At 44.7% G+C, this 22,024-nt stretch overlaps 1 protein-coding gene across 1 annotated transcript in view; it reads right to left on the reverse strand.

Annotated features, from left to right (window-relative positions):
- LOC126536368 (cytochrome P450 3A9-like) overlaps positions 1-22,024 on the reverse strand; it is a 357,446-nt gene that overhangs the window by 202,496 nt on the left and 132,926 nt on the right. The window contains exons 6-7 of the mRNA XM_050183303.3: positions 7,670-7,758; positions 5,088-5,233 (exon numbers count right to left, since the gene is read on the reverse strand). Coding sequence (XP_050039260.2) covers positions 5,088-5,233; positions 7,670-7,758 — 235 coding nt within the window. The remainder of the gene's footprint in view (positions 1-5,087; positions 5,234-7,669; positions 7,759-22,024) is intronic.

Raw genomic sequence — 22,024 nt, forward strand, 5'->3', positions numbered from 1 at the left:
AGGCATAAGATAGCGGTGCCGTCGGAGACGCGAATAGTGGCGGGTAGTCAACATAGGATAGCGGTGCCGTCACAGGCGCTGGCGGGCAAACAGAGGTAAGTGCGTCAGATATTTGGGCTCGGATGGCTTGTTGCACGGCCAGAGTCAGTGTTGGGGCAGGCTCCTGACTGTGAGAGACTAGCGACAGCTGGCGGGCCACTTCCTCACGTATGAAATCCTTGAGCTGAAGGACGAGAGCGCAAGAACCGGTATGGCCCGCGGCAGCTGCAATGGCCGAGACCGAGTCAGCCTGTGGGACGTTTTAGCGAGCGATGTTACGTTGGCGGTGCAATTCGTCGAAACTCTGACACAGGTTGAAGAGTACGGCGACGCTGGTTGGACTCTTGGCCAGCAGCATTTCAAAACGCGTCGTCCTCAATACCCTTCAGAATATGGTTAATCTTCTCGTCCTCCGCCATTGTTGGATTAACACGGCTGCAAAGATCCAAGACATCCACAATATAGCTGGGGAAGCTCTCGCCCGGTTGCTGTGCGCGCTGGCGTAGACGCTGTTCGGCGCGTAGCTTGCGGACAGCGGGGAGGTCAAACACTTCGGCAAAATGTGTCTGGAATGTGGACCAACTCGAAATGTCTGATTCGTGGTTCTTAAACCAGACATTTTCGACATCAGCAAGCTAAAATATGACGTCATTTAGTTTAGACTGGTCTTTCCAGTTATTGTGAGCGCTTACACGTTCATAGGAGGACGGCTAGTCTTCGACGTCATGTTCTCCGGTCCCGGAAAAGACGGCCGGGTCGCGCTGACGGAGAACGCCGGCGCAAGTGACAGGGGTAGCCATGGGTACAGTCAGTGCATAGGTCGCATCAGTCATGGTGACGGTGGGCAACGTATGATTGCGAAGCTCCAGGGTGACTTGAGGGATCCCAGCAATCTCCACCAAATGTAATGATGTTTAATTGATGGCGATAAACAGCAGATAGGCAGCAGCCTAGCCGAAGCGAACAACACGAGTGCTCTCGCAAATCACAGCACGGGTCGTCGTCGCCGTCCCTGAGCTGCTATACGAAATACGAGGCGCGTCTGCTTCATTACAAGCCAAAAACGTGGATGGGGAAACGGCGCGGCGGTAGCTCAATTCGTAGAGCTTCTCACGCCTAATGCGAATGTTGTGGGATCGTTTCCCACCTGCGGCAAGTTGTTCTTTCATCCACTATTTCATTTATTAAGCAGAAGCAATTTCGCCTATGCTGCCGCTGGTGTTAACACAATGCTTGTTGGCTTCTTAAGATGTTATATGAACCTGTTACATAAAGACTGCATCTGGCATATATGCTTTGGAAAAGAGTAAAACCGTACACACATGGCAAAAGAAATAAGGAATTCTAATAATTTACACAGCTCAATGACATGTCAAAGACAATTTAACAGAAAACATAGGAATAACGTGAAGTAACACCATCGTTCTCTAAAGTGATTCAGCTGTCGTCGCATGACGAAATGACAAAGAGAAGTTTAAGAAAGAAAGTAAGCTAAGAGTTTCTGACTCACATTTGAAATAACACATTGGGATGTTAAATCCTGTTCGAAATCTTTTAATTTCCCACATAACCTTATTTCTGATTATGTAGTTTTCTTCGCGCCTTTTCAGGCCTCAAAGATAAGAAATAAAAAATATTTTTTTTATTTGTCCTGTCAAAGTTTTCGGCTGAGACGATAATCATAGATTTTTCTTACGGGAATAATTGGTTGTTCTAAAAACATTTCTCTTGTGTGATATAACCTTGGTAACGTCTTAGGAATTTCCATTGCTTTTTCTTTGTAATACAAGTAATTTGTTCAGATTGACGATGTTGTAGTTCCCCAGAATAGGCTATTATTTTAAGGCGGGATTGAATGAAAGAGTAATGAGCTAACAACATAAGGCAAGACGAAAATATTTCATGGTTGCGATAGAGCACACCAGTTATTTGTGAGAACCTAAAGTAATGTGTTCTACATGATGGTCACAGGACATCTGCTGGTTAACCACAACGCTCATGGTTTTTGAATATGGTACTATTCCCAGCGGACAAGATCTAAATTATACTTGTTTTGTGAAAGTAACTTGTGTATTCTTGGCCCGAAATATAACTGCTTTTTGTTCACATAAGTTTGCACTGCATATTGTGTGTCTATTCGTCTAGGTGTTTGATCATGCTGTTTACTGTAACGATTAAATCATTCGCATTTTCACAAGCTAAGAATATACTCGTAGCATCTGCGCATGTAATAAATTTTACGAGGCTAAATACATTGACGAAGTCATTAACGTAAAGATTAAAAAGAGAGGGACCGAGCATACCTCCTTGCGGAACACTGCCGCGAACGGGGAGCGTTTTCGACATGAGGCCATTCACGCTAACAGCTTGTTGGCGATATTCTAGACACGGTATGATTGAGGCTGCAGCGTGCCCGCGGAAACCCTGGCGCTTAACCTTCTGGAGCATTAATTGATGACTTATTAGGTCAGACGCCTTTGTAAATTCAACGAAAATACCTAAAACCATCCCGTTCTGTCCAATTGCTCTAGTACATATTCCTTCTGCTCTAACAGTGCCAATTCTGTTCACAGGTGCTTTCCAAACGCATATTGAGATTTGATGAGTATATGATGTTTGAATTCAAATGTTTAAAACCGTTTATGAAGAGCTCTTTTTAATAATTTTGTGGATATTCTTCTTGAAAAGTACGGTACAGCGGGCAACTTGCAATCCATAAAGAAAGACTGCATTTTCAATACATAGAATAATGATATCAGTTATAGAGGGCTAAATCATCTTCAGAACTGATCCTATGAGCAGCATGTACAGTCCATCTATATAACATCAGGTAATATTTTTTAGCTCTGTGAATATAGTCATTACATCGGCTTGATCCACGGGATTGAGATATTGATCTACGGGATTGAGAGATTGACAGCGGACGCCGCGAAGGCCGTCATTGCAGTGGAGTGTGGCGCTGGCAAACACTACCAGGTAGGTAAACATTAACACCCGGAAAAGCAGATCGGAAAACGGTGCCGCGGCAGCTCAGTTGGTAAGAGCATCGCACGCGTAATGAGAAGACGTGGGTTTGTGCCCCACATGCGGCCAGTTGCATTTTCATCCACTTTCCTTGCCATTCCTTTAATTGAAATGTCAAGTACGTGCAAATTCCCCTGTGCTGCCCTTGGTGTCATCATTAATCAAAAAGGCTAGCGCGAATAACAGGGACACAGACAGAGAAGACGACAGGACGCGCGCTAATCGTCTTCTCTGCCTGTGTCCCTGTTATTCACGCTAGCCTTTTTGATTAATGATGGCTCACCAACTAGCCCAGCTCTCTTCCTTGATCGTCCTTGGTGTCTTTTTTTGTTAGCTTACTATGATACGATTAATAAAAATAAGGCCCTGAGTTTACTTTCTTATCTTTCACTACTAAAATAGCGCCACTCAATCCCCGTTTTCGCCCTCTAACTATAACATTTCGAGGCGTTTGAGGAACTCCCACAACAGTGAAAATGAAGCGTAAAAGAAAAGCGGACAACTATCAAATTAAACGTTTAAACAAAATAAACGACACTTTTCGGTTGCCGCACGGGGCTTTTGTTTACAATGTAAACATTGAAGTTATCGCACAAGGCAAAAATGTTGAAAGCAAACCATCCTTGGAAAATCTAAGCTACGCAAGGAACGTTATATTTGCCATAATCATCATCATCATCAGCAGCAGCAGCAGCAGTAGCCTATTTTATGTCCACTGCAGCACGAAGGTCTCTCCCTGCGATCTCCAATTACCCCTGTCTTGCGCCAACCGATCCCAACTAGCACCCGCGAATTTCCTACTTACATCGCCACACCTAGTTTCTGGCGTCCTCGACTGCACTTCCATTCTGTTGTTACCCATTCTGTAACCCTAATGGTCCAACCGTTATCTATTCTGTGCATTACATGAGCGACCCAGCTCTATTTTTTTACCTTACTGTCAATTAGAATATCGGCTATCCTATTTGCTCTCTGATCGAAACCACTCTCTATCTGTCTCTTAACGTTATGCCTAGCATTCTTCGTTCTATTGCTCTTTGCACGGTCCTTAACTTGTTCTCAAGCTTTGTTGTCAGTCTCCAAGCCTCTGCCTCATATGTCATCACTGGTAAAATGCACTGATTGTACACCTTTTTTCTCAGTCATAGTGGTAAGCTTCCAATCAGGAGCTGACAATGTCTGCCGTATGCAATCCAACTCAATTTTATTCTTCTATGAATTTCCTTCTCATGATAAGGGTTCCCTGTGATCATTTGACCTAGGTAAACGTAATCCTTCGCAGACTCCAGAGGCTGACTGGCGATCCTGAATTATTGTTCCCTTGCCCGACTTTTCATCATTATCTCTGTCTTCTGCATATTAAACTTCAACCTCACTCTTACACTCTCTCTCTGTTAATGTCCTCAATCATTTGTTGTAACTTATTTGCAGTGTTGCTGAATAGAACACTGTCGTCGGCAAACCGAAGGTTGCTGATATATTCGCCGTCGACCCTTACTCCTAAGCCTTCCCAGTTTAATAGCTTGAATACTTCTTCCAAGCACGCACTGAATAGCATTGGAGAGATTGTGTCTCCCTGTATGACTCCTCTCTTTATAGGTATCTTTCTGCTTTTGCTGTGGAGAATTAAGGTAGCTGTGCAATATCTGCAGACATTTACGTAAGCGGTCTGTACTCCTTCCTTACCTAATGCCTCTATGACTGGTGGTGTCTCTACGGAATCAAATGCCTATTCGTATTCTATGGAAGTTATATAGAGAGACTGAATGTACTCTGCAATATATATATATATATATATATATATATATATATATATATATATATATATATATATATATATATAGTCTTGCAAGACATTTGGATTTCATTAACGCATTAAAATTAGTCAATATTTACATTTACGACCCAGTCAACACGATGTGCCGTACGTTCCCAGCCGCAAGACAATCGCAATAGCTCGCGCTGCGTGAGTTCCTCGATAACTATAAAAAGCGCCGCACCGCAGTGATTTGCGCAATACTTACAACTAAGAAAGGCTCTCCAGTTATATTCAGCAGCGAAGAAGCGCTTGGCCTGCAAGACGAACGGATTGTGTACGTCTCGGTGGGAGTCCAGGCGGAAGCTGAATGTTGTCTGCGCTGTGACGTCTAAACCAAACGCTCCAAAGATCCTGCATCAACAAACATGTTCAATTTATCACATATATAATGGCACCCTTACCGGTGTGAATTGCAGCTGGTTTACACGAATTAAAATAAAGCTCTAACAAGCCCTATTCTTGCTTTTGTTGGTAGTTGTAGTGACGCAGAGCACGCAGGATCAAATTACACGATTGAGGTTCTAAGTGCAGCACGTGCAATGCACCTATAGAACATTATCAACTACGAACAAACCCATCTCATCATCCTGATTCACTTAATTTCTTCGTTCAGCCTATGTTTTCGATTAGTGATTCTGTAAATCACACTCCCTAAGACATTCTTGATGCTTCGACTACAATGGCGAATTTCTCGCCACATCAAAATTCGTGACGGCAAAAGTGTCTTCGTGTTATTCAGTTATAAGGAATCCTGCAGGAGTAAACTGATAATTTATCTCCCGTGTGGTTACCGCCAACAGATTGGGATGTTAGCGCGCTAGACGGCGCGCCAACATCACGATGAACTGGCGCTTGACATGCCATGCTAAATAAGCACTGCGAGCGCCACGGTAATTTCGCTCCCGCACAGGCAACGAGCTAATCAAGGGCACTCGCCAGGCTAAAGTGAGGTGGTAATCTTGACATGTTTGCTGGTCGTAAGTGGTACGTTGTTCACGGCCATGAAGCTAAGGTATTAATAAATTATTCAGGAAAGTGCGTAGTATACGCTTGAAGCAGGCAACTACTGCGGGAATATGAGATATTATCGAATTACGTATTCGGCAATATTGGTATGGGGAGAAAAGACGCTTGACAATATATATATATATATATATATATATATATATATATATATATATATATATATATATATATATATATATATACAACGGCCAAAGATAGGTATACAAGATGGAGCCCGTACGCTAGACTATCGGCGATCGTCGTCTTCGTCAGTCCTCTGATGACCGTTCGCTATTGCAGTGCCTCATTCATTCATTCAAAGCATTGCGCACATGAAGGCGATTATCGAGAGCCAGTGGAGCTTGCGCTTGTATTTGTACTTGCATTTATGCGCATTATAGCTAACAGACGGTTGTTAAGTGCATGTGCCATTAATGCCCCCTATCCTTTTCATATTGAAGCATTGCACAAGTGATGATTCTCCAGAGCAAGTGGAGCTTGCGTTTGCACTCGTATATTTATGCAATATAGCAAACAGACGGTTGTCAAATGCGTATGCCATTTAAAAACACCTGTCGCATTCGTTCAAGAAATTGTCCAAATGACGATGATTGTCTTGAGCAAGTGGAGCTTACGCTTGTATTTGTACTTTTGGCATTACAGCAAACAGACGGTTGTTAAGCGCGTGTACCATTATTTCCCCCTCACATATTCGCATATTAAGCATTGCTAATTGCTGATTATCCAGAGCAACTGAAACTTGCGTTTGTATTTGTATATTTATGCATTATAGAAAACAGACGGTTGCGAAATGCGTATAACATACATGGCATCTATCACATTCGGTCGAAGCATTGCCCAAATTACGATGTCTATGAAGGACAAGTGGAGCTTGCGCTTGTATTTGCATTTTTATGCATTACAGCAAAGAGACGTTTGTTAAGTGCATATGCCATAAATTCCCCCTATCACATTCGTATAAAGCATTGCATAAATGATGATTGTGCTGAGCAGTGGACCTTGCGCTTGTACTTATATATGTATGCATTAAGGCCAACAGATTCTGGGTAATGCCGCATGCCATAAATGACACCTTTCACTTTCATTCAAAGCATTGCGCAAACGAAGACGATTATCGAGAGCAAGTGGAGCTTGCGCTTGTATTTGCATTTTTGTGCATTATAGCAAACAGACTGTTGTTAAGTGCGTGTGCCATAAGTACCCTTTATCACATTCGTATAAAGCAATACACAAATGATGATTGTGCAGAACAAGTCGAGCTTGCGTTTGTATTTGTATATTGATGCATTGAAGCAAATAGACGGTTGTTAAATGCCTGTGCTATAAATGGCACCTATCAGATTTGTTTAAAGCATTGCGCAAATGGCGACGGTTGTGGAGAGCAAGCAGAGCTTGAGCTTATATTTGTATCTTTGAGCATTTTAGCAAACCAATGGTAGTTAAATGCATGTGCCATAAAGGCGCCGATTACATTTACAACTTTACCAGCAGCATTGTCTAAAGAACGGCGATTCTAGCGGCCAAGTGGAGCTCAGGCTTGTATTTGTAGTTAATTCTTAGGACTCCATTTATCCATGAAAATATTTGATCTGAAGCTAGCTGGAAGCAGCATTTTTCTTGTCTGATCTTCTTTTTCTGGTTCGCGCTTTCATTAAATGCGCAATTGCTGCTCGAAATACCTTTAAGTGTGCGTTATACTTCATATGGGTGTCAAACATCTTGCTTGTCAGACTTCTAACTGCGAAAGCGCAGCATACTTACAACTTGACGTCATATGGTTTCCCTTCCCTTGCAGCGTCTGCGAAATTCCGCACCATGTCCTTGGCGCACTCGTTCACAGTGACCACCATCTACGAACGGATGCAAAAGGCACCGTAAAGCTCTGGCACAATAATAACACCGCTTGTACCACAACAATAACATTGTACTGCATCGAACAGGGTAGTGGAACAGGATAGTCTGAATTAGTGTGCTGGTGTAGGCTGGTTCATACATCATGTGGACGAGTAGAAACAGTACTTGGACGGGAGGAAGTGAGGATGGCAGACGAGAGAGAAGCCTTTGTCTGTCATCCTCTGCTCGTCCCGTTCAAGTGCTGTTTGTTTCCGTTCAAAGGATAGTTGTTTTTATTGTGGTCGCTGAAAAGAAAGCATATTTAGAAATAAAAGTAACACAGCCGTGCGTACTGAATAAGGTGATGCTCAAATCTACCGATTTAAAACTATATTGAAGCCCATAATCGCATACTGAAAAAGTTTGCACGGAGACACGAGGACAATGCCGTGAAATGACGGAGACGAACGCATGGCCGTTGTCTTTTCTCGGCATTGCAAGCTTTTTCCGTATGCATTTCTACCAACTAGCCCAAATATCTGCTTTCTCGTAGTATCGTCGTGTCTTAAAAACCCGCGTGCTGCCATTACACACCATCAATCACTGTCAATCAATCTCTGTGTCTCTCATCCTTTGTACGTCTTGCCTGAAGCACAGTTCGAATACCTTTTAACATGCGCCAACAGAACATTGTTACACGCTTCGACCTCTACGTCAACAGATGATGCAGCCCGATAAGACATGTGACCAATTTTAATTTACCGATTCACTGTAATAATAATAAACATTATGGAGATAAAACGACGATAAGGCATCTTGACACAAGGAAGTGCGAAACCCAAATATTTGACATTACGCAAGGGTTGTTTTACCAATTAAGCTACCACTTAGTTAGGAAAAACCAAGGGACCGCACGCTAAAACTGTTGCGTGATGGAGGCAATAAATGGGCAGAGCTGGAGTAGGTTCTTTTGAAACTATGGAAAGCAGGGGACACAGGCTGTGCGCGTTGGGCACTCATATATACAGAGTCGGAAGAAACGACAAACTTACGTTGGCTTAATATTCATTAAGCAGCAGCTATTTTAGTAGGTTCTTTTGAAACTATGGAAAGCAGGGGACACAGGCTGTGCGCGTTGGGCACTCATATATACAGAGTCGGAAGAAACGACAAACTTACGTTGGCTTAATATTCATTAAGCAGCAGCTATTTTAGAAAACCAAACATTTGATGTATGCTGACAATAGGTATGCCACGTCTGATACTAGGGAAAATGGTGCACGTAACAGCGCAGTAAATTGGGCCTGATCTTTTACTGTCGAAGCAGCAACACGCAGTTGTTAGTGACTTGGAGTTTGCGCTGGCCAGCAGGAGGAGCACGTTAGGCCTGGCTTTGCTGGAGCGCTTGCTCAAAAGAGTAAATCACAAAGAGTAGAGGAAAGTAAGGAAGTAGACGCAACGTGTAGGCTGGATACTACACTTCTTGTAGCTTGTCACTTCATAAAGGCAAGTTGCCGCAATATAGCAGAAGAGAGGGTGAGGTGGACTCAATGGACCAATATAGGAGCATTCCTAAAATATACAGTAAAACAGGTCACGAAAAGTGCCGCATACAACATTAAATAGAAACGGCGTGAGCTCGGCAGAGCGGCTTCAAGCTTACTTGATGTTCGGAATGCTGCACACAGAATGCTGAAAGGAGCTGTGTGTGACAACAGGTGTTCCACATGCGCAATAACGGAAGGTAAAAACTCTTTTATTTTTGAATATTCGAAAAGGTGTGCTCACGACTAAATGGCATCTGCATTAAGCATACATATTGTCAAATGCACTTGTTTATCCTTCATTAGGGAATCGTCTTTCTGGCGCCAGCAATCTAAAGTTATCGCAGAGCTCAAGTGCCTTCATGATCGGGCAATGACTGGAATGTTATCGTTGACTCTATCAGTTGTCCATGTTGTCACTGATCCTTGCGTAATCCGATTCCAAGCTCGACGCGAATGGTATTGCACTTTCTCGAAGGTAAGCCAGCACCACAGATTACGATGGAACCTTCCACGAGTCATATATAAGAGTCCAGGCGCTTAACCCAAATGTTAGATTTCCCCTAATCTGCGCGCCACTATCATTAGGTGTCCCTTTTTTCAGTGGGCACACGTTCGCCCTATAAACAGTTAGTTTCGTTGCTCAGAATTTTCAATTCTATCTGCTTCATCGTCACTACAACGTGGCATCTGGTAAAGGTGTTTCATTGTTTATGTTCATTTATGTTCCGGACAATCCTGCACATTCGCGATGTAATCGCCACCGAAGAAGACAAAACTATCGTAACTGGCAACAACTCCTTTATACATTTAGGTACTGCTGGCTGCGTCCCCGGCATGTGGGGGCTGATGCGCCTCCGAGGCGGGAAGGGCCATGACCTTTTCGCTCCTGCGGCAGGCTGCACCATCGTTTATCGGTTATAGAGCGCAACTCTTAGGCGCCCATTCGTGGGTTGAGCGTCGGCATCCTCGGCGCAGCCGTGTGACCGCGTTCTTGCCACTGCTCGCGCATTCGCAGTCTTTTTCCACAGCTGGCTGTGATGCTGCCTATCATGCCACCATTCCAATGCTGCCGCTCCCCCTGTGAAGGCGCTGACGGCACTGGCCCATTGCCAGTGGGTGCGGTGATTTTAGCCTCAAATTATTTGCCTCAATATATTCCGCAATGAAAACACGCATGGAGCTGCGCTCAAATTTTCCCATTAGGGACTATCGTATCCGTCGGACACTTTTTTGTTCGTTTGGCTTTCTTTCTTTTAATACTAAAATATTATATGCCCCATTACGCGAACAACCGATGTAGTAGGCGGCGTGACCGAAAGAAGGTACCAAAAACGGCCGACAGCGCAAACAGTAAACACGCATCAAATACGCTCGCCTTGACGTGAAATTCCTCAGGGACATTCCTGCAAATAAAATATTGGTCTTGAAACAAAATTTTGGTAAATTTCGGTCTGAGAGTGTGGGCGGGTCATTGCTCACGTCACGTCGCAGCCATCTGGCTCACAAAAGGTGCGGCCTAGGGCGCGCGTCAATGGGCACGTTACGGTGCAGTCCATGACGAGGAGGTGGCGCCACGACATGAGTGTACAGCATGAGTGCGTTCACGGCGTTGCGATGTACAAAAATGGTACAATGCTTTTACATTCGAACACGTAAGCAGTCTTAAGTGTATCTGCCAAATTTTCTTCGAGAATTTCTGTGATTCTTATAAAAAAAAAGAAAATGAATGTGCCGTTGTCTGAATTGTTTAATTTTCATTATATAATTTAGCGGATCCGCAGCTAGCATGAGGGTCTTGCGGATCATCTTGTCGTTGTTGAATAACAATCTTGTATATCCATATCAATACAGTAATTATTATGATTAATATTGAACCTCATCGAGGACTACTGAGGCAGCCGTAGGCTTCAAAACCTGCCCGAGGTACACGGAATTCTACCCGAGTAGTTCCGTAAACCTAAGACCAAGTCAGTAGCCACGATGACGGCTTTAGCTTCGTCTGTTCTGTTTCAACAACCTCGTGACCTTCCGCAGATCCTTGGCATGAAACCCAGAAACCTTGCTGGAGACGTACGAATGTATTACGACATTCAACAATTGGAACAGCGAGGAAAAGCGATGATATCTCATTCTTCTTTGGTTGAATCTGCTGGCACACGGATCGAGAATCTTAGGTCAACCGTAACGTCCTGTGACCTGTTTTGTCGAAAAAGGTCTTTGCAAGCGTTTATGCGCGTGTTGCGGACAACACGGGCTGAAGTCTTTCTAGAGTTTACAAGGCAGCTACCTCACGAAAAGTCGCCATCTTCACTGAAGAGATTACAGGCTTCTTGCTCATTTGACCCCAACATTCCAGAAGAAACGAACCGTTGTTTCGTAATGAGGGCTGTGAAGCAAGATCTGTTCGCCGTACCAATTCGCAACCAACCAAAAACCACCGCGGACTTTTCACTGGAAACCAGGGTCACCGAGAAATTGCTAAAAGTGCACACCAGACAAAATGATCACCAAATGGTCCAGCCAAATTATCAGGCCTAAGCGCTTGGCACCGACGACTTGCACGAGACCAGCCGAGCAATCGTGCACCGGGAGCTACAAAAGCTATTCCCAATGCGGCCTCAGGTGGCCTTCGTCGCTGATGCCGTGCGAGAGGAGATACAATGGCCACTCGTAGTCGAGCATGTGAAGCCAACACCGCAGCCCCAGCCTGAAGTGATGACCTATGCCGCCATCGCTCGCCGTCATGGTCGATCTAGGCGCCCTGTCACTCCGTGTTCCATTGCCAGCCTTTGTCGCCGTCTCCTCTAGCCCGACCACCTGTGAACATACAGAATGCTTCAAGGAAGACGGACTTACGGCGCGCGTTCAACCGCCGTCTGTACTGCTACGACTGCAGTGGAGCGGGTTGCGTGTCGCCTCAGTGCCTATTGCGGGCGAGCTCCACCACTAGAAAAGCTGGCGCCACCGTCGGCGTGACGTGTGGCATGAGGGATCACGTGGACACAGCGGCCGCGTCGGCTGCTTCGGAAGCGCCGAAGCGAGCTGAAAACGAAAGTTTAAACTCCCAGGTGTGATGTGGTTCTGATTAAGTGGTGAGGCTTTACCGCCTTGGGGGTCTGCTTGACACCATTTGAAAGTACTATAATAGGTAGTGGCTACCTTTGGAGGTGTGCAGAATGCTAAGCATCTGCTCAGTGCTGCAGTGTCGGAAGTGCACAACGGAGCCCATGTCAGCCTTAATCACACGTAGCCGCAGGACAAGGAGCTGCGTGAAGCTTGGCTCGCGAAACTTAGAACCGGCAGACAGCCATCTACTACAACTCGGGTATGCAGCAAGCACAGGTGCGAGGAAGATTTCTGCTACGGCGCCGGGACTGCGATGTTCGGTGAGTAGCACAAAACGCGCACTGAGACGCTCGCCCGCGCCTGCTGCCCGGCTAATGTCATGACGGTTTGGTCTATCAACTTGTTGATGCTAGATACTAGGAAGTTCACTGGAACGGAAAGGGAGCGGTAAGACGCAAAATAAATAAAGCATGACATACGGTCATGTTTGTGTTACGAATTAATGCACTGGACTAGCAAAAAGAAGCAGAGGGAAATGGCACACTAAGAAGACCGCTAAACATACAGTGCGACGCAACTTGAGAAATAATATTGTAATGTCCAAGAATTTAGAAGACAAAAAAGGTTGAATCGTCGCGACAGCACATCACATTCGCCGTAGGCGTCGACGTCTCTATAACGAAATTATTTTTGAACAGTTCTGATAGCGTCCACACAACAATGGTTGCTAGTGTACTGTGAAATGCTCATATCCTGCGGCCTAAAGTTCACGGCACGGTGCCAACACGCGCGCAGACCGAAAGCAAAACATTGTGCGCGGACATGCATGCAGACGCGCAGTCGGTCGCTGCGAAACCGCCCGATCACTGCATTGAGGCTTCATTCCGTTATGCTCCATTTGGTTATACAGACAACCCACTATAAAAACATATTTCACATAGTTTACCATCAGCACTTGCCTACCTTTCACGCAAGAAGCCGGTTCAGGAGACTCCATCGCGGCGACCACGCGCAGTGGCGTTCACTGTACGTATTCGGTAAAGCGATAGCGTCTGTAAACACTTCTCTGCTTTCATTTTGCCCAAAATTATAATGTCGACAGTCAAAAAGTTCCCTCGTTTTGAGAGTACTTACATAAATACCCAGGAGGGCTGCCGCGTGGTGTTTTTACTGAGTGCCGTAAGCGAAACCTATGAGGAGCGCGCCGCGTGATCCCGCATACTACGCAAGGGGGGCGCTTCCGGCAGATGGCGACTCCGTAAGTCCTCGCCCCCAATCACGCTAAGTGGCATTCGAGGCTTCGCTGTGAAGGCTTCGCCAGCGACCAAGTGACATCGCCGACTACATTTCCGCAATGCAGCGGAGACCCAGGCAACCTTCTTGGTCGCCGTCACTAGGACTCTATCTCTCGCAACAGCGCCTACCGTACACTGGTCTAACTCACGCCCGGATTAGTATGCCCATATCCCGAAATATAATATCAGCAACTGATTGGGGTGCGGTTGCTCTTTATGAAAATGCCGAAGATCCTCCGCCCGCAACGAAGTCTTTTCGGCGGCACGGACTTCACGGAACGGCGTGAAAATCTCTACAGCTGAAGGACACCTGATAAAGCCCAATACGCAGCGGCGGGAATAAGCAGTGCATGACTTACCGTTCAAGACCAGACCTGCCATGTGACCTTCTTTGCCCTTCACCAGTGATGGCCAGAATTCTTGCCGTTGACTTCATTAACCAACACGGCAGGATTATTCACCTGAAGTCTCCATCAATAACGCTATCTGAAGAACAAGCGATATCGATGGAGAGCTCTCTGAGCCATCAGGTCATGCGCGTGTTCAAAATTAACTCTCCATCCTGCTACGCTCGAGTTTGTCATTTCTGTCAGCACCCCAACACGCCGAGACAATGTAGGCATCGTTGAGGGTGACCAAATTCTACTGCTCGACAATGAAATTTGCGTAGCAAGAAGAATCACTCAACTGCACCGAGAAAGAGCGAAAGTAAAGCTGATAAACTTTAGGCAGAAGTAAAAAATACATCTGCAAGGGCACGACAATCACATAAATTCAGGAAATTGTTCAATGAAGCAATACGTTAAGCAGGGTATTATCATCAGCAATCTCGAAATTATAGTAAAAGCAGCGGTAGAGTTCTATATTGACATGTAGAGTACCCAGAGGACTCAGCATAACTCCCTTCGGAACAGTAATGAACAGGATACAGAAACTCCACCTAGCGATGAGCTCAGAAGGGCCTTGCAAGACATGAAACGGGGAGGATCGGCAGGAGAAGATGGAATAACAGTAGATTTAATCAAAGATGGAGGAGACAATGTTTCGAAAACTGGCGACTGTCTATACGAAGTGTCTATCGACTTCAAAGATCCCAGAAAACTGGAAGAATGCAAACATTATACTAGTCCACAATATGGGAGACGCTAAACAATTGAAACATTACAGGCTCATTAGCTTACTTCCATTATTATATAAAATATTCACCAAGATAATCACCAATAGAATAAGGGAAACACTGGACTTCAGTCAAACAAGGGAACAGGCAGGTTTTCGGAAAAGGTACTCTACAATGGATCACATCCATGTTATCGATCAATTATGCAAGAAAGAAGTGAGGCGTGCAGACAGGACACAAGAGTAGAGAAGTGGACAACACGAACGCCGACTATCAACTGAAGGAAGCACTGAGACGAAAAAAGTAAGAAGACAAAACTCATCTGCGCATGGTCAGGAATGGTAACACCACGTGTCAGTCGGGTACACGTGCCGGTCTACGTGAGAGATAACTGTTAATGCACTTAATCTCTTCCTTATGTAAAGTAATCGAAGGCTGACTCACGCACGCACCTCCACCATTATAGATATGCCATGCCTCTACCATAAGACGCGTATCTTCATTCTTATGCCTGTACAATATTGCGCATTCATCTAACTCTGGCGTGCAGTTACAATCTCGGCAATGTAGCTTAAGATTAGAAGGCGATCCACCGGTTAACGACCTTTTATGTTCCATTAGCCTTTGATTGATACATCGTCCCGTTTGCCCTACGTAGAACTGGCCACAGCTAAGGGGAATTTCATAAACCACACCCATACGACAGTCAGTAAAACTTTTGTTCTTATTGTGCTTCACTGGACAAATATCTGTTCGTTTTTTGCCTTTTACCCGCTCCTTTTTTCTCTGTACGGCAGCGCATATCTTACCTAGCTTATTGGGAGCAGTGAAAGCAACATTAACATCATATCTACTTGCAACTTTTTTAAACCTGTGCGACACTGAATAAATATACGGAATAGCCACTACTCTTTTTTTTCTATTACTTCGTTCTGTAATCACGTCCGTCCCTCTCGAAACCGACTTCTTTAGGCGCTCAGCCACAGTGGCCACTGCTACACTAGGATAACCTGCTTCTAATAGGCGCCGGACCTGCGCATTAAAACTGGCGCTCATTTTGTGCATGTAGGATCTGGTGAGGGAAGACTTAAGGCACGACATGGCAATTCCGTTTTTTACTACTTCGGAATGCTTGGATTGAAAGTTTAGCAACGGCTTCGAAGATCTTGGGGAGTACTGCCAACAAACGTAATTTTCTTTGAAGAGCAAGGTAATGCCAAGAAACTGAATTACGCGTCGCTGAGGAAATTCCTTGGTAAACTTTAATCCTCCACCCCATAAAGATTAAATTGATTACTTACTGAGGTAGCAGCGGAATCGAATTCTTCCCTATTGCAGAAAATCAGGTAATCGTCAACGTAACGAAATATCTTTATAACGCTATCACCTAATGCTTTCTCTAAGCAGTTGTCAACCTTACTCAGGTAAATATTGCTAAGAATAGGGGCAACCTTTGAGCCAATAAAAATGCCTGATTTCTGCAGAAAAACTCCATCTCTCCACCCAATCAGCGTCGACTTCAAGTACATTGAAAGAATTTCTTGAAAAGCTCCCGTGGAAACACCGCATCTGTCAATAAAAGCCGACTCTTGCACTTGTTCTTTAATGCACTCATTTACGGAATTTAGCAACCCGTCATGCGGCAAAGAATAATACAGGTCTTCGATATCCATACTAAAAGCTGTACAATCACCAGGATTTTTCTCTCTCAAATACTGAACTAGTGCCTGAGAATAACGTAAGCAAAAGGGGTCTGAAAAAACTAGTGAAGCTAAGCAGTTCTGTAGGTAACTAGTGGCAGAGACCTGCCACGTCCCTTTCTCTGACACTATAGCACGAAAAGGAATTTCTTGTTTATGGGTCTTGGCCGAGAAAAGCAGTTCTCAGTTGAGGGATTTAGCTTTCTTGACATTACAGACAACCCTATCAAGATTATGTCTTGACAAGAGGTCAACCACACGTTGCTTAACTACCGAAGGCTTGAATTTTACTGGCTGTAAATTCTTTTCTACGGCTGAAATCGCTTTTTCAGAAAATATGTCACCTGGCATAATTACGAAATAACCTTCCTTGTCTAAGGGTTCGTTGCGCGGCCCTGAGAGACGGTCGCCATTGGAACCGCCCCTACGCTGATTGGAATAAGTTAGCCATGCAACACGCGGACTTCCTATGGAGGATGAAACTTCCGGAGCTTCAGCAAAGTAAGAGGAAACACCTTTCTAATAATTCACCGTCAAATAACGTACTGGTTCTTGGAGACGCCATCGTAAGTGATAACCATAAAAGAACCCTTGCTTTAGGTCCTAAGCACTGTTTTAAGCCTAACATAAAACCCGTTGACGTTTTAAGCATACCGCGCTGCATAACCAGGTTCGTCCCGGAAGAAGAACGCTCACGCTGTATTTCGGATTGTATTGCTAGCATTAAAGAATCAAATTCTCATTTTAAGACGTCTGACCCTGTCCGACCGTTATTTGATTATATTGTGGAGCATAAACTTAGACCAGTAATATCTGACAACGAAGGTTATTTCGTAATAATGGCAGATGACATGTTTTCGGAAAAAGCGATTTCAGCCATAGAAAAGAATTTACAGCCAGTAAAACTCAAGCCTTCGGTAGTTGAGCAACGTGCGGTTGACCTCTTGTGAAGACATAATCTTGATAGGGTTGTCGGTAATGTCCAGAAAGCTAAATCCCTCACCTTAGAAGGAGACATGAATCTGGACCGACACAGCAAAGACATTTATAATGTATCACACCGATGAGTTCTAGTGAACTTTACATACATCCGCAACAATGGTTGCGGATGTATGTAAAACCTCTCTCCTTTACACTAATATCTTTACCGAGTTCTTAAATCGCTTCACAAGTTCTCACAACGTCCTAATAAGTCACGTGCGGTGTGGCGCTTGCATGTCTGAGTCAGTGCAGTTCTTCCGCATTGCTCGGTGGACTACTGGCATCTCTGCTAAGGGTTGTACCTGTGGAATTGGCCTGGCTTCTCGAGCGTTGTCGTTGGTGAGGGCGAGGTTGTCCCCGTAGCATAGGACAGGGCCGTTGTCCTCGGACCAAGCCTTTGCTGGCGACCACGGCGCACGGCCGCGGGCGTGGAGGATCAAACCCGGCTGGTGCAGAGCCACCGGTGTCCTCCTTCTGTTCAACTCTTCAATCTCAACGACCTTGGTTGAGCGCCTTGTTAGCCAGGTGTTCTAGCCTACTTCTTCCTTCTCCCCTAACGGTGTTCTGCCTATTCCCACCTTGCTCCTTGCAGGCCAAGTCAGCCTTCTTCCCCTTCCTTCTTCTATCTCTTCTCTTTTTCCTTCTACTTCAGCTCCTGACAATGTTCAACAGGGGTTTATTTCTCCTTTACGAATTTGGCTTTCATGCGGAAAATGCATTTTCCTGCATAACAGTTAGGCAAATCGCATCCTTAAAAAGGGGAATTCCCTGCAGCTAAACGCGCAGTACGCACACCTCCAAGTCAAGTACGACAAATTACCGTCATGCGAACACGGCTCTTAAGAGAAAAAATGTCTCTTCCGTGAGTATAAGCTAAAATAGTATCCTTTAAATGGGGGATTTCTTGGAACATTCCCGCAGCACAAATGTGTCGTACGCACACTGCCACGTGAACGACGGTCAAGGACCGTCAATCTCGACCTAGGCTCAAAGCTAGGGTGCCGCACATCATTGCTATCTGAAGCGGATACATGTGTCTTCCCAGTGTTTTTCTTTTACGTGGAATGTTCATATATTGCGTAAATTTTAATGTAATGTGTTTTAACCAAAGAAGCAAGGCTCACTTCTTTGTTTTCCCCAACGCGGGTATAAGCGTTTCTATTTACCTTCGCCTTTTTTACAACACGCAAACAGTATTGTTCGCAATTTATTTCATGATGCTCCTTATTCGGTATTACGTTCAATGCGTTCGTTCGAAAAAAAGTCGCCGTTTCACCCGAAAGGCGAAACATCGATTGCATAGCAAATTAGCATAGAACAGTACAAGTAAGGTTAGTACTTTTATTGCCCGTATTACCTTGTAAACGTTCTCTTGCTAAATCAACAAGCATAATGTGAGCATGCAGAGCAAAATGAACACATTACACTCGATGACCGTGGACATTCGGTGTGAAAACGCTGGAGTCAGGAAAGACGGCAGCAGCAGTGAACGAGGACACATTCGTGCTGTCTATCACTTCAACTCATTGAGAATAACGACCTTCCTTCTCTGGTTTTTTTCTAATATTCGTCTTTTCTCTGACGACTGCCTGATTTTCCGTGAAATAGTTCGTATAATGATGCTATCATTATTCAGTCAGACCTAAATTCTATAACCGGCGCAATACTTGTCTAATGGCATTAAATATTAACAGGTGTAAAGTGATGTCTGTCTCTCGTGCATCTCTTAGTCATTTCACATATCACATGAACAACTCTCCCTCAGCCGCGGTTTCTTCCTATGAATATTTAGGTGTTCATAACACATCTAATCCAAGTTGGTCTTTGCATCTTCAGAAGATAATTAACAACGCTAATCACATTTTCTTCGTTTTATTTATTCAAAGACCACTTACGAATATTACATAAGGGGAGGAGTAACATATAAAGGATGATCACAAGTCTTGCGTATGAGACGTAACGGCAGTTGCAAACGTCGAGGGGCCGTGGATTGGGGTAACGTCATGAGGAACGCCTTTCCAGTCGATAGATGTTCGGAAAAATAATGACCCAGCAAACGTAGGTATTCTGGCTAGCGGCCGGGCAGTACGAAAAGGACGTGAAGTGCGGTGGGATTATATTTATTTATTTTATTTAGTTCATTACCTTCAATGCCAGAAGGCGTTACAGATGGGAGTAAAATAAAATACATAATTGTTGTTATTATTGGCGGCTATTATATACAATAATAATTGTCGACAGCGGATTAATATGCAGAAACACTTGGAATGGTGACGACGGAGGTGGGCGGGTGGTTCCATTCCCTCGATGTCTATGGCAAGAATGACTCGGAAAATAAGTTAGTAAGGCAAAACGGAATTTCAACTTTATGACGGTGATTAGTACGACAAGACAAATATTATGGCTCATTAAGAAGTTTATTTTACGGATGTGCATTATGAAAAATATGATGAAATAAGGATAAACGAAACACTTTTCTGCGCAGAGAAAACGTAGGAAGCTTCAAAATGTGTTTCATCGACGACACACTTGAAAAGCGGGAATAAATTGACAGAATGAATCGCGCACTATACGGTTGTGTAGTGATTCTAATTGATTAATGAGAAGTTCTTTCCTGGGATCCCACAAAGCACATGCATATTCAAGCTTAGACCTCACAAGTGTTTTGTATGATGTTAATTTAAGAGAAGATGGTGCCCTTGAAAAGTTGCGGCGTAAGAAACCTAACGTGCGATTACCATTGTTAACGACGTAGTTAACATGGGATTGCCAAGAAAGTTTAGCAGTCAGGTGACCACCAAAATACTTACACTTGGTAACCTCGTCTAGTACACAGCCTTCATTGTGATGCAAAGAAGGGTTACAAGTAGGAGCTTTTCGGGAGGTTCTCATTATTTTACACTTTTTAACGTTCAAATGTATTAGCCATTGTTGCACCAGGTATATTAGCGTCCCGGTCAGATTGAAGAGCTGCAAGATCAGTGTCAGGTGATATTGACACGTGTACTTATCTTTATCGGGCGACCACGTTTCGCCGCTTAACAACTGTAATCGCACAGCGACGGACGCGCCTGCATGTATCCGACGTTTTTGGAAAGTTATCGATGATTCTACCCGGCTGTCTGTTGTCGCCGAACCTTATGTTATCTGATTTCATCGCCTGACGCGAATGGCGTAGAACATTGTGGAATACGCGCGGGTCCCAGCGATTAGTCTGGAACATTCGACGACTGCTGTATAAAAGCCGACGCGCTTGACCCGCTGAGCAGATTTTCGACGATCGCCGAGCGTGTTCGCCGCTATCGTTGTGCTATAAGTGTAGCCTGTTTTGTGGGCACAGGTTCGCCCAATAAAAGTTAGTTTTGTCGTTCACAGTACTGCTACTGTGTTATTAACGTCACGACCACGTGACATCTGGTGGAGGTGCTGGGTATCTATCTCCAGCGCGCCGAAGAAGCCCGACAGCTCGCCCGCCTACGGATCAAGACCCAGCAGCGTACCAACAGCCGACACTACAACCTCCGACGACGCTTCGTCGAGTACCAGCCCGGCGACCGTGTTTGGGTATGGACCCCGATACGCCGACGAGGTCTGAGTGAGAAGCTATTGCGCCGCTATTTCGGACCCTACAAGGTCATTCGACGTATTGGCGCACTGGACTATGAGGTCGTGCCAGACGGAATTTCGCATTCACAGCGGCGCCGCGCACGATCTGAAGTGGTCCACGTGGTGCGTCTGAAACCATTTTACGGACGCTGACGAACTTCCTTATTTTGTTGTTTTCTTTGCTACGGGTGTTTTTCTTTATTACTTTCGTTTGTATGCAGCATCGGGTCGATGCTTTTTAAGAGGGGGGTAATGACACGTGTACTTATCTTTATCGGGCGACCACGTTTCGCCGCTTAACAACTGTAATCGCACAGCGACGGACGCGCCTGCATGTATCCGACGTTTCTGGAAAGTTATCGATGATTCTACCCGGCTGTCTGTTGTCGCCGAACCTTATGTTATCTGATTTCATCGCCTGACGCGAATGGCGTAGAACATTGTGGAATACGCGCGGGTCCCAGCGATTAGTCTGGAACATTCGACGACTGCTGTATAAAAGCCGACGCGCTTGACCCGCTGAGCAGATTTTCGACGATCGCCGAGCGTGTTCGCCGCTATCGTTGTGCTATAAGTGTAGCCTGTTTTGTGGGCACAGGTTCGCCCAATAAGAGTTAGTTTTGTCGTTCACAGTACTGCTACTGTGTTATTAACGTCACGACCACGTGACAATATTATGCCATAAATTACACAGTCATCAGCGTATAGCCTGATGGATGATTGAACTACATTCGCCAGGTCGTTAATATCAACTAAATATAAAAGTGAGCCGAGGAGAGAACCCTGCGGCACACCGGAAGAAACTGGACAGGAAGAGGAATCAAAATTGTTTGTCTGAAATTGCGTTCTATTAGAAAGAATACTTTCAATATAGGCAAGAATGTTAGGATCGATGTTTAATTTGCTTACCTTTAAACGAAGTAGAGGGTTAGAGACAAGATCAAATGCTTTCTGAAAATTCAGGAATTTGC

Source organism: Dermacentor andersoni, chromosome 3 (assembly GCF_023375885.2).
Source record: "Dermacentor andersoni chromosome 3, qqDerAnde1_hic_scaffold, whole genome shotgun sequence".
Classification (NCBI taxonomy): domain Eukaryota; kingdom Metazoa; phylum Arthropoda; class Arachnida; order Ixodida; family Ixodidae; genus Dermacentor; species Dermacentor andersoni.